This window comes from Gobio gobio (assembly GCF_949357685.1).
Source record: "Gobio gobio genome assembly, chromosome: 3".
Lineage (NCBI taxonomy): Eukaryota > Metazoa > Chordata > Actinopteri > Cypriniformes > Gobionidae > Gobio > Gobio gobio.
Window position 1 is genome coordinate 54,065,028 of NC_137099.1, and position 19,672 is coordinate 54,084,699.

Consider the following 19,672-nt stretch of genomic DNA (forward strand, 5'->3'; position numbering starts at 1 on the left):
GTCCTAGTTCCCAGTAGGAACTTTTAACTGGAACGTCCCCTCGAAGTCGGAGTTGCAAATGGGAAACTCAGTGGATCCAATACGGCCGCTCGGCGCATCAACCGTAGTGATAGCAAAGTCCCTTTAAGACAAGTCATTTCACTCGGCGGCCATCTTTGAAACGCCTCTCGGGCATGCAAGTGCAGCTCCTATCTCTTTGAATTTCATATTTGAAATCACCAATAAAATCAACTGTCTCATAATTTTCTACATTTCTAAACACTTGAATCACAAAAATAAAATAAAAAATTTCAGCCTGGACAAAGCTAATGCTCATGCACAGTCCTAAAAAATGCATGTCTCCAGAACACTGCCTGTTTCTATAGCAACCGGAGCTTCTTATGGCAGCTGCAGTGATGCGATGACTTTACTAATCAATGATTGGCTCTTTCATTTAGAAGGCGGGGCTTATTCGCCATATTGGGCGTTGCACTTTCTCCCATTCATAAGTAATCGGAGTGCACCGTCTTCCTATATATAAAGTCTTTGGTGATAGTACTGTATATTGTTTACTGCAGGGGGTTCATATATTCCGCCAAAACAAAAGCTGAAAGTTGTGGCGTGTTAAAAGCTTGAGTGTTTGACAGTGAATAATTTAAGACATAATGGCCTGGTTTAGGCCTAAATTCAATTAGGACATTTTAGTTTTTATAAACGTGCCTTAGTGCCATTTGTCTCAAGATGTACACCAGTAATGTTTTTGTTCTGAGATATTTTAAGATATGCTTTCAGTTAAAACATGCATTTTAGTCTGGACCTGGCCTTAAACCTTGTCTATGACTATGAAACTAGGCCAGAGATTTGTATTGTAACTTGTAACTATATTTCCATGAGCAGTAGACTTCATTTTGATTTGTTCATTTTGTGTGTGTATATAGGGCCTAAAATGAACACTCGCAAAGTGTACTCGCCAAATGCGAGTAAAAATCAGCGCTGGCGAGTATATGAATCTGTGTCATTCCCCAGTTGACTGGTAACATTTTTATGAATTCTAACAATGCATGAACGTGAACAAATGTGAACGACACTCGGGACAGTTGACGGGCCGACGCTTCATCTTCAGGAAAGATTAAGCCTTGACAATATTCAAGAACATTTGAAAGGTAGCTCATTTCGTTACTTGTGCGCTGTGTGTAAAGTTTTGTGTGTGCAAACATCCAAAGCACTCAGAAAGCCGCGTCTCAGACATTGTGCGGATATTAAACTGAGCTCACTTTCACGCCGTCTTGGACTTGAGCGGACAAATTCACACAATTATGTCAAAACATAGGGAGTATCCTAGTCCTAACGTGTATCAGTATATTGGATCTGTGCATTCAGTCTTAAAGGTGCAGTGTGTAGTGTTTATGAAGATCTATTGACACAAAATGCAATATAATATGCATAACTATGTTTTCAGTGCAGTATAAAGACCTTACATAATGAATCGTTATGTTTTTATTACCTTAGAAGGAGGCATTTCTGTCTACATGCATCGCAGGTCCCCTTACAGTGAAGTCGCCATTTTGTGCCGCCATGTTTCTACAGTAGCCCTAAACGGACAAACTACTCTACAGAGCGCAGACGACATTTGTGTCCTGTGTCTGTCCCTGTAGCTTCTCTATGCTCTCCGAAAGGGAGGGGGGATGCAATTCACAACCTCACCTCTAGATGCCGCTAAAAATCACACACTGCACCCTTAAAGTGATAGTAGCTTAATGTTCCTGCTGCTGTCTGTGATTTAAATGCTAATCAAACAACAAAGGACAAAGAAGAAATGACTCGCTGCTCTTGACTGAATAACTTTTGTAACTTTAATAAGGATTCATTAATAAGGATGTTTCATTTATACAGTGTAGATATGCAGTGTTATTTTTACATTTGGTTACTTTATTACTTTTTGCGTACTTATTCAATTTCTGTACCTGAAAACCCTGAAAAGCACTGTTTTGACTGGTCTGCGGCTATGCCGCCCCATACTCAACAAACTGAGATGATCTGTGTATTCTGACACCTTTCTATCAGAACCAGCATTAACTACATGAGCAATTTGAGCTCCAGTAGCTGCAGACCGGGAACATCCCATAAGAGCTGCAGTTTTGGAGATGCTCTGACCCAGTCGTCTAGCCATCACAATTTGGCCCTTGTCAAACTCACTCAAATCCTTACGCTTGCCCATTTTTCCTGCTTCTAACACATCAACTCTGAGGACAAAATGTTCACTTGCTGCCTAATATATCCCACCCACTAACAGGAGCCGTGATGAAGAGATAATCAGAGTTATTCACTTCATAATGTTATGCCTGATTGTGTATATATATTACATACTTATAAAAAGAGATATGTAACCTATTTACATGTCATACCCACTAACTGACATCAGAGAACTGTGAACATGCGTATTCAATTATTAAAATATTAATTTAAAAACTTAGGTGGTACTTCAAGTAAATATTTAATGTCCAAGGGCTTTCGGCTGACAAAAAAAGGTTGTGAATCCCTGCCTTAAAATGCTGAGAGAGAAAAGTGTGTGTATGTGTGTTTGTTTACACTCGAGCTATTAGTGGAGTGTGTGTGGGTATTTAGTGCATGTTTGTCAGTTTGATCTTTCAAAATGACTGTAAACACGCTTATAAATGATATTGCCCTGTATGCGTGTGTTAATGAAGAAGTGCTCGAGGAGTGTGGTAGTGACATAACATTACAGACTGGGGAGGAAGGTTTATATCCTCTGTGTGAATACAGTGAAGACATGTCATAGAAAGATGTGAGACACTAGATTTTGATGGTATAATTAAAAATGGAGTGATAGAAATGTAGAAAACGAGTGTAAATTCACAGGGAAAAAAAGACAATTGACATGACCAAAGTGGGGCAAGACCGAGACAGAGTTCAGGAGAAAGATGGAAAGAGAGATAGAGTGGCAGAAAGACAGGAGGTGGTGGGTGGGTGCCTGATTTGAATAAAGGGTAGGGCACGATGCCCAGTTTAGGAGAAGGGTTGGCACCTCGCCTCGCGGAGTGGCGGAGGTAAAAGAAAAGAATGAGAATAAAAGCGAGGGTGGAGGGGTGCGTGTTGGAGAGCTCAGAACATCTCTAGTTTAAACCTGGCACTTGGCACTGGAGCTGCTGAAATATCAGCCATAATTACACTGCAGTTATTTACAGGTTGTGATAGCTGCGTATGCGGGAACTGAACTTCAGAGTATCAGGGTGATTCTAGGATTTCAGGGGTTTATCATTTGCAAACCAGACGGCGACAAATGATAAAGCTCTTCAATGTAAATAAGACTCTGTATGTTCTGTTGTGGGCAACTGACTGTGATAGAGCATTTTGTTTGATTCATTTTTAGCTCCGCCCACAGTCAAATCTCATTTACGTTGATGAATTTGGATTTTTGGTTGCATTTTGTGTTTATTAACAGTCTTGCTTGAGAACATTGCTCTTTCCGATGCCACCACCACAATACTTCATTTAATGAACCTCACAGACTGGTGGGGATTCAGAGTGAGATAAGACGGATGTAACGACTTCTGCTAGAATCAGATCAACTCATCCATGTCAGGAAACTCACACTAATTTTGATTGTTTACAGAGCCTAGGGCTGTCGCGGAAACTGACACCCATTTCAGTGATATCTTGTAGCAGCAGCAGTTTATGTTTTTTTTTTTTAATTGCTTACATCTTTCATCACAGATTTTTGGGGAGGTTGAATAATCGCCACTTTCCATTAATATACTCTAAAAAATGCTGGGTTGTTTCAACCCAAACTTGGGTCAAATATGGACAAACCCAAATGTTGGGTTAAAAATGTAAATTATGTTCAAACCCAACCGTTGGGTTAAAAAATTCAATTATGGACAAACCCAACCGTTGGGTTAAAAATTTTAATTATGGACAAAACCATTCGTTGGGTTAAAAATTTTAATTTTGAACAAACCCAACCATTGGGTTAAAATGTTCAATTATGGACAAACCCAACCGTTGGGTTAAAAATTTCAATTATGAACAAACCCAACCATTAGTTTAAAATTTCAATTATGGACAAACCCAACCGTTGGGTTAAAAATTTCAATTATGAACAAACCTAACCGTTGGGTTAAAAATTTCAATTATGAACAAACCTAACCGTTGGGTTAAAAATTTCAATTATGAACAAACCCAACCATTGGGTTAAAAATTTCAATTATGAACAAACCTAACCGTTGGGTTAAAAATTTCAATTATGAACAAACCCAACCGTTGGGTTAAAAATTTTAATTATGGACAAACCCAACCATTGGGTTAAAAATTTCAATTATGAACAAACCCAACCATTGGGTTAAAAATTTCAATTATGAACAAACCCAACCATTGGGTTAAAAATTTCAATTATGAACAAACCCAACCGTTGGGTTAAAAATTTCAATTATTAACAAACCCAACCATTGGCAACCGAGTGTTCACATTTAGAGTGAACACTCAAAAAAATGCTGGGTTAAAAACAACCCAATTTGGGTTGAAAATGGATAAACCCAGCAATTTGGTCATTTTAACCCAGCGGTTTTTAAATATTTGCCCAATGTGCTGGGCAGTTTTATTTACCCCAACTATTGTTTAAAAATTACTATATGGCTGGCTTAAAATGAACCCAAAATAGATTGGAAATTAAAATTCAGACACATAATTACTGGAAGCAACAATAATAATCAAAAGGTGAACATTTATTAATGTTTATTGTTTAATTATTATTCATTAAACATATTAATAATGTAAATTTATTAAGCATATTAATAAATGTTAATTTCCAACATACTTTGGGTTCATTTTAAGCAAGCAATACAGTCATTTTTAAACAATAGTTGAGTTAAATAAAACTACCCAGCAGGTTGGGCAAACATTTAACACAACCGCTGGGTTAAACAACCCTATTGCTGGGTTTGTCCATTTTCAACCAGACTTGGGTTGTTTTAATCCCAGCATTTTTATAGTGTAGAGAACAATATGGCCTGAAATTCCATGTTTTCTTTGTAATCAAATTATCAGTGAAAATATTGATTGTGTAAATACAACCATGATTTGTTTGATTTTTACATTTTATAGACCCCCCCCCCCCCACCACCACCACCTGTATCAAAGTTGCAAATTTAGCCTAAATTAAGCTGTTTTACTATAATTAATGGAGTAAAAACTCAATAGATGATGTCAGAGTGATGACATTGTCGTGCGATTTTAATAGTTAGAGACAGTTGCGAAGGTCAAGACCTCTTTGATGGGACAGGCCAACATCAACACTTATAGGTGAAGGGATGGCCTGCGTAAATTTTTGATAAATTAGATTTGTGCCTCTAATACATTAAACAAATCACCTCAGTGTTCTGTAGAATCTCATGACGGTTTATGTAATGATAGTGCCACCTTTACACACTATCCCTGTCCCTAAAAAACCCTTTGCATTTTAATTTTAAAATATATTAAATTGTCTAATGAAGAGCCACTTGGCTACTAATGTCACCTGTGGTGAGAACATGAAATAAATATTTCTCTCTCTCTCTCTCTCTCTCTCTCTCTCTCTCTCTCTCTCTCTCTCTCTCTCTCTCTCTCTCTCTCTCTCTCTCTCTCTCTCTCTCTCTCTCTCTCTCTCTCTCTCTCTCTCTCTCTCTCTCACACACACACACACGCACACGCACACACACACACACACACACACACGCACGGGGAGAGTTCACTGCGCTCACAGTAGGCAGTATGAACATTTAGGGCACTCGGAGCGGTTGTATTTAGTCGTTGCGTAAGCGGCGCAATGCTGTGGTGTCACGCCGTGCTCGTCTCGGCATATTTTCCAGTTTACACTTCATCAGTCTCCCGAGCCCGACTGATCTCACCGGCCGCCGCAGAGACACGAAAAGCGAGTCCAGATCTCTGATCCAGCGACACATTTAATAGGTGTCTCTAAATAGAAATCAGGGTGTTATTCTTACAGCTATAGGATTATTAATGTGCATGTAAATTGACAGAATGACACCTGAATGGAAGAACAAACGGTAAAACTGTAGGATATCCAAATCATTTCTAAATGAATAATGATATTAATAATGATATTAAATTGAGTGTTCGGGTTATTGAATAACTTTCAGGGGGTCCACTTTTTCAAGGGAATTGTTTTGTTGCTGTTGAGCCGAGGTTGTCTTTTGGCGTTCCTGCAGTTTAAGTCAACTAGCTTGATTTTTTTTTTTAAAGCAAAAACAGATTTTTGTTGTGGTATGTAAATCTGTAAAGTGATAAATAATAAAGAGTTATTTTTTAGAATCCTGACGCAAAAACCTCAAGCTGTCCACTGTTGCTATGGTTACTGGTTTACTGAAAATACTCGATTTGAGTAACTTTTGTGGTTACTGAAACATAAAAAGAAAAATACATAGTCATACACATGCATAGCCTATGTATGTGTGTGTGTGAAATGTGTAGGCTACTATTTAGACTGCCAACATTTAGTTTTGACATCCGTTCGTGGTTCTGCTAATCTGAGGAACCTCAAACGGTGCCTCAGATGTTTTTATTAGTTTAGTTGCTTTTCTGTATGGATTAAGAATAGGCTACTCACCCGCGGAACTGAACTCACTTAAATGAGCTACTCCCGGGGTTTTAAACGTCTTGGAAACGTGTCGGTTTATAAAACCGAATGAATTGCACACCAAGCACAGCTAGTGCTCTCTAAAAACGGGTTTCTGTTCGGTAAGTAAACAGATTTTCATTTATTTGATCATCAGGTTACAGGCTTTGGTTAAATCAACTAAAGTAACTAAAGTTAGGTTTCGAGCTGCTTGCTTTTTTTCTTCTTATGTAGGCTTGGTGTAGAAATATTTTTCCTGTTTGCACTATATTTATGGTAAATGTTATTCATATGAGACAAGTTATATCTTGATGTAGCCTATATGGCAAACAGACCAATTCAAATCTGCATTTCTCCCAGTTTAGAGTATAATTTAAACATTAATTATTTTTTTGTTTTTACAATTTGTTAAATTATATTTGAATTGGTTGCTCTTATAGGATGGAAATATAGGTAGCCATCAAACGTGGCATACTTTTAAAAGGTGTTTTGCTATTAAAAAATGTATTAATCTAAAGTAATGTCGAGATATTCGAATAGTTTCTAAAAAATATGACGGTGTAAAAAAACAGCTCTTTATTTATTTATTTATTTATTTATTTTTTTAACGACGGAGTCTCTCAATTTTAAAACCGATTTTGCAGCGCACTGAATTTAAAGAAATTGCTTGTTCAATTCGGTGTATAGATAAAATAAGATGAATCCTATTGTATTTAACATATTGGACAGGAGAGTAAATATTGTATTTAAATTAATTACATTTAGATTTGTCAGTTATTTATTAGGCTATACTCGAAAGCTCCCAATTTGTGCGATATTCGGCTGGCTCCCAATTCTCGGAAAATATATTGTAGGCCTGTTTTCTTTGTTGATGTATTCGATTTCTTTTTTCTTTTCTTTTTAGTAGGCTATACGTTAAAACTAGAGAGAAAAAATCAGTTAATGTGTAGGCTAAATTATGATGGTGTTTTGTAGCCTAGTTTTTAAATACGAATAGGCTATAAAAACTCTGGGTTTGGCCTTTTTAAAATACTAGGGAAGTGCTCTTTTCTCCTGTTGTTAAAATTTTCATTATATTTTGCGGATAAAACTATATATTTTTCAAACACCACTATAATTCATGTCAGATCCCTCAGCTCTCGCGCATCAGCCGCGCGAGTGTCTTCTTCGCTGCATCCGCAGCCTTTTTTTCTGTCTCGCGCCAGTATGATGATGGAGCTCGAGCTCCCGCCAAAGTGATTTAAAAAAAAAAAAAGCCGTTAGCGGTTTACGGCTCCGTTGTCGCAGGCCTTTAGGGAAGCCAGATACAGTTGGAGAAATTGAAAATAATAAAATACATTTAACTTAAAAGAACAGATTGACGGCCAACGGTATAGGTAGCCTACTGTAAGCCCCTATTTATGAGGAACCATTATAGCCTATGTCATTATTCGCCTTGAATCTCATCCAGAATTGTATTCCTTTCTGTGTTATTTTTGAAAATAAAAAAGGTACTTTTGGGTCCTAATTACGCCTCATGTTAGTCAGTGAGGTGGGCCAAAGAGTGTTATTGTCTTTACATTGGCTGCACTAAAAGGGCAAAACTAAAACCTTCAAAAATGGTAATGTACGTTTGATGAGCCCCCAAGTCACAAAAAGCCCCAACACATCATTCATTCAGACTGAAGTAGAAATTTGATTTAAACAAAATTCATAAATGTGCTATAGGGCACTCAACTTTGATGGGTTACCTCATGTGTGGTGTAATATAGAGTAACAGGCAATTTCAGCACAGATTCTGTAAATAGTGTGTGAGTGTGTGTGCTGGCGAGTTTTCTTTTCACAATCTCAGCCTTTTTCTCTCTTTCTCTGGAAGAAGTAGGCCTTGCTATACAGACAAAAACACACAAGCAGTACGCAGCAGAGCGAGACAGCCTTTCGTAGAAATCTTGCTTTTTTTTGTCTGCCTCTCTCTTTCTCGAACTTTTTTTTATCTTCCTCTAGCGCTCTTCCTTTTTCTCGGGTAAAACAAAGGCGATGTTTAGAGAGGAGAGTGTCATACAAAGATAAGATAGGCTGTGGTGTAAAAGAGTTTGAATAAGGTCATTCGGCAATGAACAAATCCGGCGAGCTTGCAGGGGAACATGAGCAAACGTTGTTTTATATGCCGTTTATGGTTTGTAGTCTCCGTGATAACAACACAAAGTTCATGCTGTCATATTAAAGTTTGCTTCATCCAAAGTGATGTCAGATTTGATCAGTCAACCAATAATTCAAGCAAGAACAATGAATTTGTTATTGACACCTCCTCCTCCCCCCCCCCCCAGGCCGTTTAATGCAGACCCTTTCAAACTCTTTGTTTGGAGACATGGAAATGATTTCATGGAAATAGACACAAAATCCATGTAGTCTGTCAAACTAAATCAGTACTGCAACAACATGCAGATTGATTCGGGTTTTGCATATAAAATGTATGCAAAACAAAATACCAAGACACCTTGTTCTATGAATTCTGTAGAACTTTGCTTTAATTTTATTTACAACCTTTAATTTGGTTGGAATTATGCAAAGTGAGTTGTAAGAAAATGGAACATTTACAAATAAAATGACACACCGACCTGAGGCTTTGTCAGGAAACACTGCGTTTACATAGCAGGCGACCTGGGCAACTGCAAAATAGTGTGCGGCGAGTTGCTTTGAGAATGAGGCTGCTGCACCCGGTGGTCTCGGCCAGGCCGGATGGTCGCCCTAAGGTGTCGCGCAGCCATGAGAGGGTGGCATATGTTGCATAAACTCATTGTAGGGATTAAAGCAGAGATTAAATCACTTGATATGTGAATCTGCCCAAGCTAGCGATTTCCCTGGCTCTGTCCGTGGATCATAACGGATCATTGGGAACAGGGATTGACCAGCCTTTGAATTCATTTAATATGTTGTGTATATATATATAGTTTGATGCAGGATTTAATCATTGAATGTTTCGAGCGCTGTATACACTATGGCTCAGGGTCAGCGTGGGAGAGTTTCAAGCCGGTTGATGCTGTGACCAGTGTTGTCATTACGTCCGGTGTTTCATTGATCATGCACATGTGCCTTGCAAACGGTTTTCAGTGATGTAGTGAATATTGCTGTTGCAAATCCGGCTGATTTAAATATGCAAACGTGGTCAGTTTTGCTAACTTTTAAGAGGATGTGGAAATTGAGAGATTGATTTGCAGCAGTCTTGGACACAATCTAATCTAAAATTATATTTAAAATAATTTTTTTGTGGTTGTACAAGTTGATACCAGGTGCTGTGTATATATAAAATACTTCATATTTAATAATAAATGAAGATCTTTTTTTTTTTTTGTATCATTTTGAATCTATCTATCTATCTATCTATCTATCTATCTATCTATCTATCTATCTATCTATCTATCTATCTATCTATCTGTCTGTCTGTCTGTCTGTCTGTCTGTCTGTCTGTCTGTCTGTCTGTCTGTCTGTCTGTCTGTCTGTCTGTCTGTCTGTCTGTCTGTCTGTCTGTCTGTCTGTCTGTCTGTCTGTCTGTCTGTCTGTCTGTCTGTCTGTCTGTCTGTCTGTCTGTCTGTCTGTCTATCTATCTATCTATCTAAAATTATATTTAAAATAATTTTTTTGTGGTTGTACAAGTTGATACCAGGTGCTGTGTATATATAAAATACTTCATATTTAATAATAAATGAAGATCTTTTTTATTTTTTTTGTATAATTTTGAATCTATCTATCTATCTATCTATCTATCTATCTATCTATCTATCTATCTATCTATCTATCTATCTATCTATCTATCTATCTATCTATCTATCTATCTATCTATCTATCTATCTATCTATCTATCTATCTATCTATCTATCTATCTATCTATCTATCTATCTATCTATCTATCTATCATCTATCTATCTAAAATTATATTTAAAATTCCTTTTTTTGTGGCTGGACAAGTTGATAGCAGGTGCTGTTGCCGTGCTGTTGGGGTCCAGAACGCATTGGGTTTTTTCTTTTTTAGTTGAGGATGGCGTTGTTTACATGACACCAAATTAAATAACTAATCAGTTTTTACAACAGAAATGAATCAAACAAAAACTTACTTCAGCTTTTCATCTAATACAAAACGAATTTCCTATTATCACTGTGACGCTGCTTTGAGCAATCTGTTGTGAAAGGCGCTATAGAAATGAAGGTGATTTGACTTGACTTGTAAGTTAATTGTTGAGTGCTGCGTCTTGTAATCAGTATGTCGTCTCTTTGGATTATGCATTATAAGGAAATTGCCGATTTTCTTTAAAGACAACAATATTATTACGTTTTTTTGAGAGTAAAATCTTTTTAGTAGGGAATACCATTGGTAATTAAAAAAACAAAACCATAACTTCTCTGTTCATTGTGTCAAAATGTTTGCATCTGATGCTGACATGTCTTCAGATAAAGTTTAAAGAGAGAGAGAGAGAGAGAGTGTTGTTCTGCTGTGGACTCGGTCTCTCTCTTTGCTCTTTGTTTGTGTGGCGAGTCTGAAGGCAGCTGCTGGTCTGGAGCGTCTGCTGGGAGTTCTGGCCCGCTCGTTCACACGCCGCTCAATGGAGGGAGGGGACGGGGCAAACGGGGACACTGCTGTGCGCTCGCCCGCCCGCTCGCTCGATGGAGGTGATGGCAAGCGTGTTGGTGAAAATGGCAAAAGTGCATGTGTGCATCTGAGTGCAATTCTCGAGGACAAGAGGGGGAAAATGGAGGTAAATTGGGGTGGGAATGGAATACGGGCGGCGCCGCTGATTGGCGCATGTAAAATTAATGTGCTCTGGACTTTGCAGTTGCACAAGATAGGAACTTGTTAATTTGGCAAAGTAAGGAGCCAACCCACTGACCGAACCCTACACTATCTCCCCCCTCGCTCTCGCTCCGTCTCTTTCACCCTCCCTCCATCCCTGCCTCCCTCCCATTCAGTCCTTCAAGCGTGCGTATTGGCTGAGCGATCGGGCTCCCGGTGCCAAATAGGTGGGCTCAGCTTCGAGCTGGCACACTCTGAGGCAATGGATAGGAAAAGAGCATGGAGAGGAAGAGAGAGATAGAGTTGGAGAGGAAAAAGGGGAAAAAAAGAAGCTTCTATCGGGTTTGCCAGCGGTCGTACGCGCTCTTCCAACATTGATTCGGTTCTCTGTTTTTTTTTTTTTTTGCGCTCTCCATTCGCTCCTCTCTACCCCCCTCTCTGTCTTTCTCTCTGTCTATCTCCCATTCTCTGTCTATCTCTCGCTCTCTGTGAGTCGAATGCAGAGCACGCATATCTGAACAAACACCACTTACTGCTTTGCCAAACATTTTTTTTCTCTTTGTTGCGGTATTTGTGTATTTATTTGTGTACGTTTTTTCTCTAACAGTGAGTACAATACTTTTTGATTACGAGCAGTTTCGTTGTCCGCCGCCTTGTGCTCATATGTAATTTGTATTTTTTTTAATTTTCATTTTTGGTGATTGGCATAATCCCCATTTTTTTTTTTTTTTTTGGCTAACTTTTTTCCCCTCTCATTTCCCCCTCTCTGTTTTGTGTAGGCTATTAAATATTCCTCTCTTGTTTTTCTATCTCCAGAGCTATGCCACTGTTTGGCTCCTCCAAGATTTTCTGAATTTTTAAACGACTGGACATTTTTATAAAATTTTTCCTTTTAAATTCTTTGCCTTGATCATTTTGTGCAACGACAAAAATTATAAATATATATATACACTAATAATCGGGGCTTGTAATGTCGAGTTGAGTGGCGAGAAGACATTTCACTTGTTTTTTCCCTCCATATCGGCCGGCAGGGTTTATGATGAAAGTGCAGAATGGTAACTATTTTATTTGGCTGTTTTTCTGCATGTTTTGTCTGTGGCGTTCTGTGTCTGTGTGGCGATGTAGTTTGGATCAGGACGTGCGGTAGCAGGGGTTGGTTGTGCGGTTTGGCACACGCGACAGTGAGCAGCTGTTGCGGACTCTTTACGCCTGTCCCTCAAAAACATCATTGTCTGTTTTGAAGCGAGAAAAGGATCTCTTGAAAGCCAACAATGTCACTGTAAAAAAGAGAAATGTAGAAGAAAAAAAAGAAGTGAAATGTTCTTAATGGGTTGTCTATAGTTTTATGATATACTTTGTTAGGAATTCTAAACTAGCGTTGCAGTATTTGTATTTATGAGCTGCTTATGTCGGGTGTTTGTGTGTGTGTGTGTGTGTGTGTGTGTGTTTGTGATCCTCGCAAACACACACTCATACATTTCCCGTACCTTCCTTGGCAGAGCGTCGCCGCTCTCGTTCGGCTCATGCTCCGCAATTCTAACGTCTTCTCCCCTTCCCTCCTCTCCTCTCCCCTGCTTCCCGTCTCTCCCTCCCTTTCTCCATCCCTCCAGGATGAATTCCATCCCTTCATCGAGGCTCTCCTCCCGCACGTGCGGGCTTTCTCCTACACCTGGTTCAACCTGCAGGCCCGCAAGCGCAAGTACTTCAAAAAGCACGAGAAGCGCATGTCCAAGGACGAGGAGCGCGCCGTCAAAGACGAACTCCTGGGCGAGAAGCCCGAGATCAAGCAGAAGTGGGCGTCGAGGCTGCTGGCCAAATTGCGCAAGGACATCCGGCCGGAGTTCCGCGAAGACTTCGTGCTCACCATCACGGGGAAGAAGCCACCGTGCTGCGTGCTGTCCAACCCCGACCAGAAGGGCAAGATCCGGCGCATCGACTGCCTGCGGCAGGCCGACAAGGTCTGGCGCCTGGACCTGGTGATGGTGATCCTGTTTAAGGGGAGCCCGCTGGAGAGCACGGACGGAGAAAGGCTGGTCAAGTCGCCCCAGTGCTCCAACCACAGCCTGTGCGTGCAGCCGCACCACATCGGAGTGTCCGTCAAGGAGCTGGACCTGTACCTGGCCTACTTCGTCCACATGCCAGGTCAGTGGGTTACGCTCTCTTTCTCCGTCCTACGGCAAAACTGATACTTGAACATGTTTATTTAAGAGGAGTCAGAATTTAGGGTAAGGTGAAACATTACCAACCCCCCCCAAATAATCACCATCACATCCAGCACACGTATAAAGACTTGCTTTGAGCGTCTGTGTTCTGCAGATCCGAAATTACACTTCAAAACAGGGTTCCCACGATCAAGGAAAAATCTGGGAATAGTTGTGATTTGTAGGCATGAAAAACTCATTTTAGAAATCATGCAAATTTATAATCTTTCTGGTTAGGCTCTGTGTGGAAGAAATCCAATCAAACTGTGCTTTTTTTTAGAGACATTTGTACACTAATAAGGTTGTTTAAAACTATTAATTCTACAGATTAATACCTGGCTTTCAGAATTGGTAAAACATATAAATTCAGTACTCAAGTTGAATAGAAATGTGACTAGCTTAGAATAAATCAAATGCATTTCTGCCATTTTTGTGATGTTTTATTGTTTATAATATGTTTTCTTTTGTTTTGTGATAAAATAGCCTATATAGTGTATTGGTTGTATTTCTTTTTGATGCCTTTTCAATTCTTCAGTGCCATCCTGTTTTCTCATTGGCAGTGTGTTTTAGAGTCGGATCATTTTAGTGTGTGTGTGTGTGTGTGTGTTCATGGATAAGTTACTAGCACAGTCTCATACACTCATTGCCAAACACTGTTTCTGACACGGCTAACACTCTCTCTGACGCACACAAGATCGGCCAAACACACTCAGGCCAACCACTCCGTAATACTGTGATTACAAATGTGCTTTCCTCTCGCCTTCTTTCTTTTTTTGCTGTCGTTGCTAATTCATTTGACTTTTATAGTACAGCGAACGAACCACAATTGAACAGATCTGGCCTGTTTTCATTTAGCATTAAAACAGTCAGCCATTAATACAAAATATTAGCAGCTGAAGATTTCTGTGTGTCTTTCAGTCTCTCTGTCAGCGCACGCACCGGTTCAGTCTGTGCCCAGCAGGGTTGGCCGTCGCGCTGCCCGTTCAGAATGTTTGCTGCTGTACTGCGGGCTTATCTTATCAGGCTAATTCCAGTGTGCACTGCCGCTTTTATCAGGCTCCAAATAGCCCTGGCGGAGACTGGTACCCTGCAGGGCAGCCGTGCAGAATCCCGGGGCCCGTGGCATCCTGTGCCAGAGCTCAGGGGGCCTTTCTCAACCCCAGACGCACACAGCCTCCATGCGCTGCTCCGGTCGAGGGCACTTTTTAGGAACCGTCTTAATTTTGTTCTTGATTTAAATTGTGCATTCCGAACTAAAACCACAATTATCCTATTTAGTATATGTGCTGCCTAGACAGCACAAACCACAATTATCCTAATTTGAAATGAGTTATTTGTTGTGCGTGCCAAACAATATCTCTGCGTTCTTTGTATTGAATACTATGGTTCGGCTTTTTTTTATTGAATTGGTTCGTGTTGCTTCGTGTTTATTTTGTCCTTGTGATTGTTTATTCGCAGCACAAACTCTTTGTTTGTCATTATTAAATGTGGCCTTCATTGTCACACTCTCAAATCGAGGATTCCTCTTTTGTGTCCATAAGAAAGCGAGAGAAAAGACAGCTTCGGGAGTGGATACAGTAATTGCTCTAGTTGGCACTATTGCAATGCCTTCGGTGCGGGAAGATGCATGTGTGTGTGTGTGTGTTCTTGTATATATGTTTTATGAGGACACTTTCCGTGTCCTTGTAAACCAATCGGCTTAAAAACATACTAAACAGAGAATATACAGTACAATAAATATACAAAATGTATTTTATATACAGTGTGAAAACCATTACACCTATGGAGAGTCCCTGCAAACCATGTATACAAGTGTGTGTGTGTGTGTGTGTGTGTGTGTGTGGCATTTTTTGAGTCTCTCTTTTTGAACTCTCTCTAACCGCTCACTTTAAAAATGTTTTTGTTCAGTACTTCACTTACCTAAACCGATTTTTTTCTTGTTATTGCTGTGCTAGGTTGCTGGAGAGTTGGGCTTTTTGTTTGTTTAACTTGCTAGTGAGACTCTAGAAAATGGACCGTCAGAGTTTGAACCCAGGCCCGAATCTTTAACCGCTACCCAGGTTTTTGGGATCTGACTGGAAAATGTTCCATATTTCAGTAAATTTAGGCTTAGAATGAAGTGCGAAATGAATAGTTTATTTAAGACTCCGAGTAATAGCCCAGGTGAATTGGAGGTAAATGTGTTTTAAATGTGTTTCCATTAATATTGGTGATTATGGGGAAAGTCATCCTAATGGAGGGAAGTGGCTTTCGGGAAAAGAGAATATTAATTTTATATCCAGGGTTGTATTGTTAGTGCTTCTAATGTATCGTTATTATGAGAACATCATTTAAACTTTTCCCTGCTTTAACACTCCGCACAGGAAATTTGATATTTAACCACTGAGGAGGTGTGAAAAATGTGCTTTATGCCATTTTAATGCGTTTAACTGCAGCTCTTTAGAAATAAAAATGCCTGTTAAATTTAGGAGAAAAATCTGCGCTAGTGCATTTATTGTTTTCTGCTAAATCATATATTATTATGATTTTTGTTTTAATAACTTATTACTAATAACTTAATTACTACTAATACATTCTTGTTTCCTGTTTTCTGCTTTAAAAAAAATAATAATAATGATGACTATTTTCTAATTATGTTTAACTATGAATAAAAAGACACGAGCGCTTTCTGAAGCGAACACATGCGTAAGAGCGTGCAGTAGTGATTTCTCTCTGTCTGGATGCGGCATTGTGGGAGTGTTTTGTTTGGAAATGAAATGTTTGGAATAGCTGTTAAACAGATTATTTCAGCAGTCGTCATTCACTTCGAGCCAGTGTACATAACGCGTCTCTCTTTCTTTCATCACTCTTTCTGCTTCCAAGTGCCTCCTCTGTCTTTCTTTGTCTCCGTCACTCTTCCTGTCTTCCTGGCTCCTTCTGAAAGTCTGATAGACTGTTGAAATGGAAGGAAAATCCACCTCCTTGGGCCATAGGTCAGATTGCACTGCTGTAAGAGAGTTTTTTATTTGTAGAGAATCTCCTCGCATCATTTTCCGTAATCCTACATTTCTCCTATATTTAGGACTGCACTCGGCTCTGACTTCTTTGGGTTTTTTTGCTTAAAATGCGCAACCACGCTTTGGGATTTCTTGACTATTTTTTGTGGTTTTTAAGACTTCATGCTTGATTCATTCCAGTGGATTTGTTCAAGAAAGACGTGATGTATAACTGTAGATCTCTTTCTCAGCTCTCTGCTCACCGGAGACATTTATGGGCTTTTTAAGAGCACAAAGGCAGGATTGTAAAAGTGAAACACATTAACAAACAAACCAGTGTCAGCTGAATGAGCACCTGCTTTTAAACTCCACAGGAGGGACAGGCGGAGAAAGAAAAGTAAAAAACTGGACAGAAAGTAACAGAAAAAGAGGCAAACGTTTTCTCTTCTCAGTTGCTGGTCTTTCTGAAGTTTTTTTGTATTCGTGTCAAGCATGAAATCGGTCCGTCCAGCTCTATATTTACAATATATCTCAGATGATTTTGCTGATGATATAACAATTTAAAACTGAATATCAATCCTTCCTTATCTTTCAACATGCAAATATTTTAATATTGTCTCAAAATGTTCTGTTCATTTCTGTCAATCAGTTCATTTATTTATTTATTTAGTTGTTTATGCAGTCCATGCATGCATTTTTAATGCATTCAAATATTTTAATACAAATTATGAAGGTAAATAAATTACTGTTTAACACTGAATCATTAAATTGCTTCATATAAATGAAAAAAAAAAAATTTCTAGAGCAAATAAAAAAACTATATATATATATATTGAAAATGTTTAATTAAAAAAAAATTGTCAGATATACTGAAATATCATCAGAATGCTGAAAGGTTTTAAACAAAAAAGCGTGTTTGCGTGTATCTGAAGAGTAAAAGAGAGAGAGAGAGAGAAAGTAATGTGGCCCACTCACAAGGACTCTGGTTACGAGTCAGAGAACACAATGCCGAGCTCAGTAACAGCACAGGCCTACTCATTACACACACACACACACACATACACACAGCGCATCGGCCGTGGAAAGCCGAGCCATAACTCAAATCTATAGGAGTAGAAGTTCTGCATTAGTGCTGTTAGATTGAATTCTCATGGAGCTCATTAGATAAAACCTCTTTAGAAAGAGGAGAAAGGGATGATCAAGATCGCCGAGGGGCGAGAGAGAGGGAGACGGAGAAAAGGCGAGGGAACGGGGGCAGCCTCGTCTGCCATTTTTTGGCACCCTGTACGGTGAGCTCTATGTAGAAGGTGCCAGAACCTCATCGCTGCCAACCTCTCTCCCTCTGATCCTTTCTTCCTCTCCCTCTCCCTCTCTTTTCACCCATTCTCTGCGTCTCTCTCGGGGGGCTCAACCCCAGCGTCGCCCCCGTCGTCTTGATATGTCCTCCTATTTTCAGCTCAACAGTTACGTCAATTATTTTTTTATACAATTCGATTTTTCGTTTTGCATATTTGCATGGACGTGTGCGGGGACGTGGCACTTGTTGTTTGCTTGCTTTTTTTTTTCTTGATCAACTTCGAAGACAGTTTCTTTTTACTGAGCGCTGGCAGTTTCAACCATCTCATTAATAGGAATCGAAACCTGGATTCTGATTCCACTTAGAAATTCTGGTTCCCAACTTTTGAAGAAACCCCTCTTTTAAAAAATATTATTAATAATTGAATAATTAGCATTAGTTTAGTATATATAGTTTAGGTTGTGAAGGCGACTTGCAGTTCAGTGAGTGAGTCAGTTCATTCATTTCGATTGATTCACTGAAAGGATTCGTTAGACTGAATCAAACTGATAACCATGGCTTTGTGAGTATTTGTGAACAATTCATAAAAGGTGCACTTAGTCATTTTTGTTGCAGTGTTGTTGATGCCTCATCATGCAAAAGCTTCCAGCTGATTCCTTTTTTTTTGTGTCTGATTCCATCGAATCATATTTTATTGATAAAAAAAAAAAGCTTTGAAATCACTAATCACAGTATAATTCATTTTAATGAATAAAAGTGTCTGATAAGAGGATGGTTACCCAGATAAAACATGATATCAAAATGTCAGCCCCATGATACCTTTAACATGCTCCATGTTAAATAAAAAGCTTTTATTTGGCCACTGAAGTCTTCATGCAAATTCAATAGAACCGGCTGTTGTAAATCGATGTATGTTTGTTCATTTCTCTTGCTGTGATGCTGTACATTTCTCTTTAAACCCCCTTCCACCACAGGTCTTTCAGTATAATCTGAGCCGTTTCTCAAAGGTCAGTTTCTGTCGGTCTCTCATGGGCTTCGCGACTCCAAACTTTTCCTCGTCCAGCAGAAGCACGAAGGGCACAAAAGTCGGCGGCTTGTCTTCAACAGTGAAAGGCCGAGACGTCATAAATACATTCTTGCCGGTGTTTCTTACCACATGTGAAAGAGAGAGAAGGTGTTGTGTTTTTTCGGAGCTCCGAGTAAGGGAAAACGCTTGACAAGCACAACTGAAACGCAGCGAATCAATTCTGGCATGTGTTTGTGTGTAAGGGAATAGGCCTGGAAAGCAGTTTGGACACAGATCTAGGCCGCCCGTCTCGGTGAGCGGGAAAGAACGCAGAGAACAAGGGATGAAACCGGAGAGAAAACGGCAAGGAACAGGGGGATGGGATAACAAGGGAAAGAAAAGCTGTTGTGTGTGTGCGTTTCACAATAAGAGTGTGAAAAATAGGCCTGTAAATGAGAGTGTGTAAAGCTTCATGGCTCTCAGCTCCAGAAAGCCCCATTCATCAGACGGGAGCATCTTCCCGCTCTTAAAACAATGAAAGGCAAACCCCCCCAGTTCAGTCCAAGCTGAGGAGAGTCTGTCGTTTGTTTACAGAGATAACAGGATAAACGAGAGAAAGAGAGAGTGCGAGAAATAAAGTGTGTGTGTGTGTTTTTGTGTGCCGAGACAGAGGGCCCCTGTATGCCACCGGATGAAGTGATGGTGGGATAGCGCATGATTAGTATGTTAATAGGCAAATATAAAGTGTTTGTGTGTCTGTGTGTGTTTGCATTAGATCACCCCGGGCCTTATACATATGCATCAACATACAGAAGCTT

The 19,672-nt window shown here is 39.5% G+C and overlaps 1 protein-coding gene across 19 annotated transcripts in view; it reads left to right on the forward strand.

The window, feature by feature from the left end:
• The window catches only part of nfixa (nuclear factor I/Xa), a 135,099-nt gene that overhangs the window by 44,160 nt on the left and 71,267 nt on the right, over positions 1-19,672 (forward strand). For 18 of the 19 annotated variants that reach the window (XM_079812715.1, XM_079812726.1, XM_079812716.1 and 15 more), the window contains one exon: positions 12,986-13,517. In XM_079812715.1, the coding sequence (XP_079668841.1) occupies positions 12,986-13,517 (532 nt within the window). Of the gene's footprint in view, positions 1-12,359; positions 12,431-12,985; positions 13,518-19,672 lie in introns of those variants that run through there. The other variant, XM_079812731.1, reaches the window with a different exon arrangement.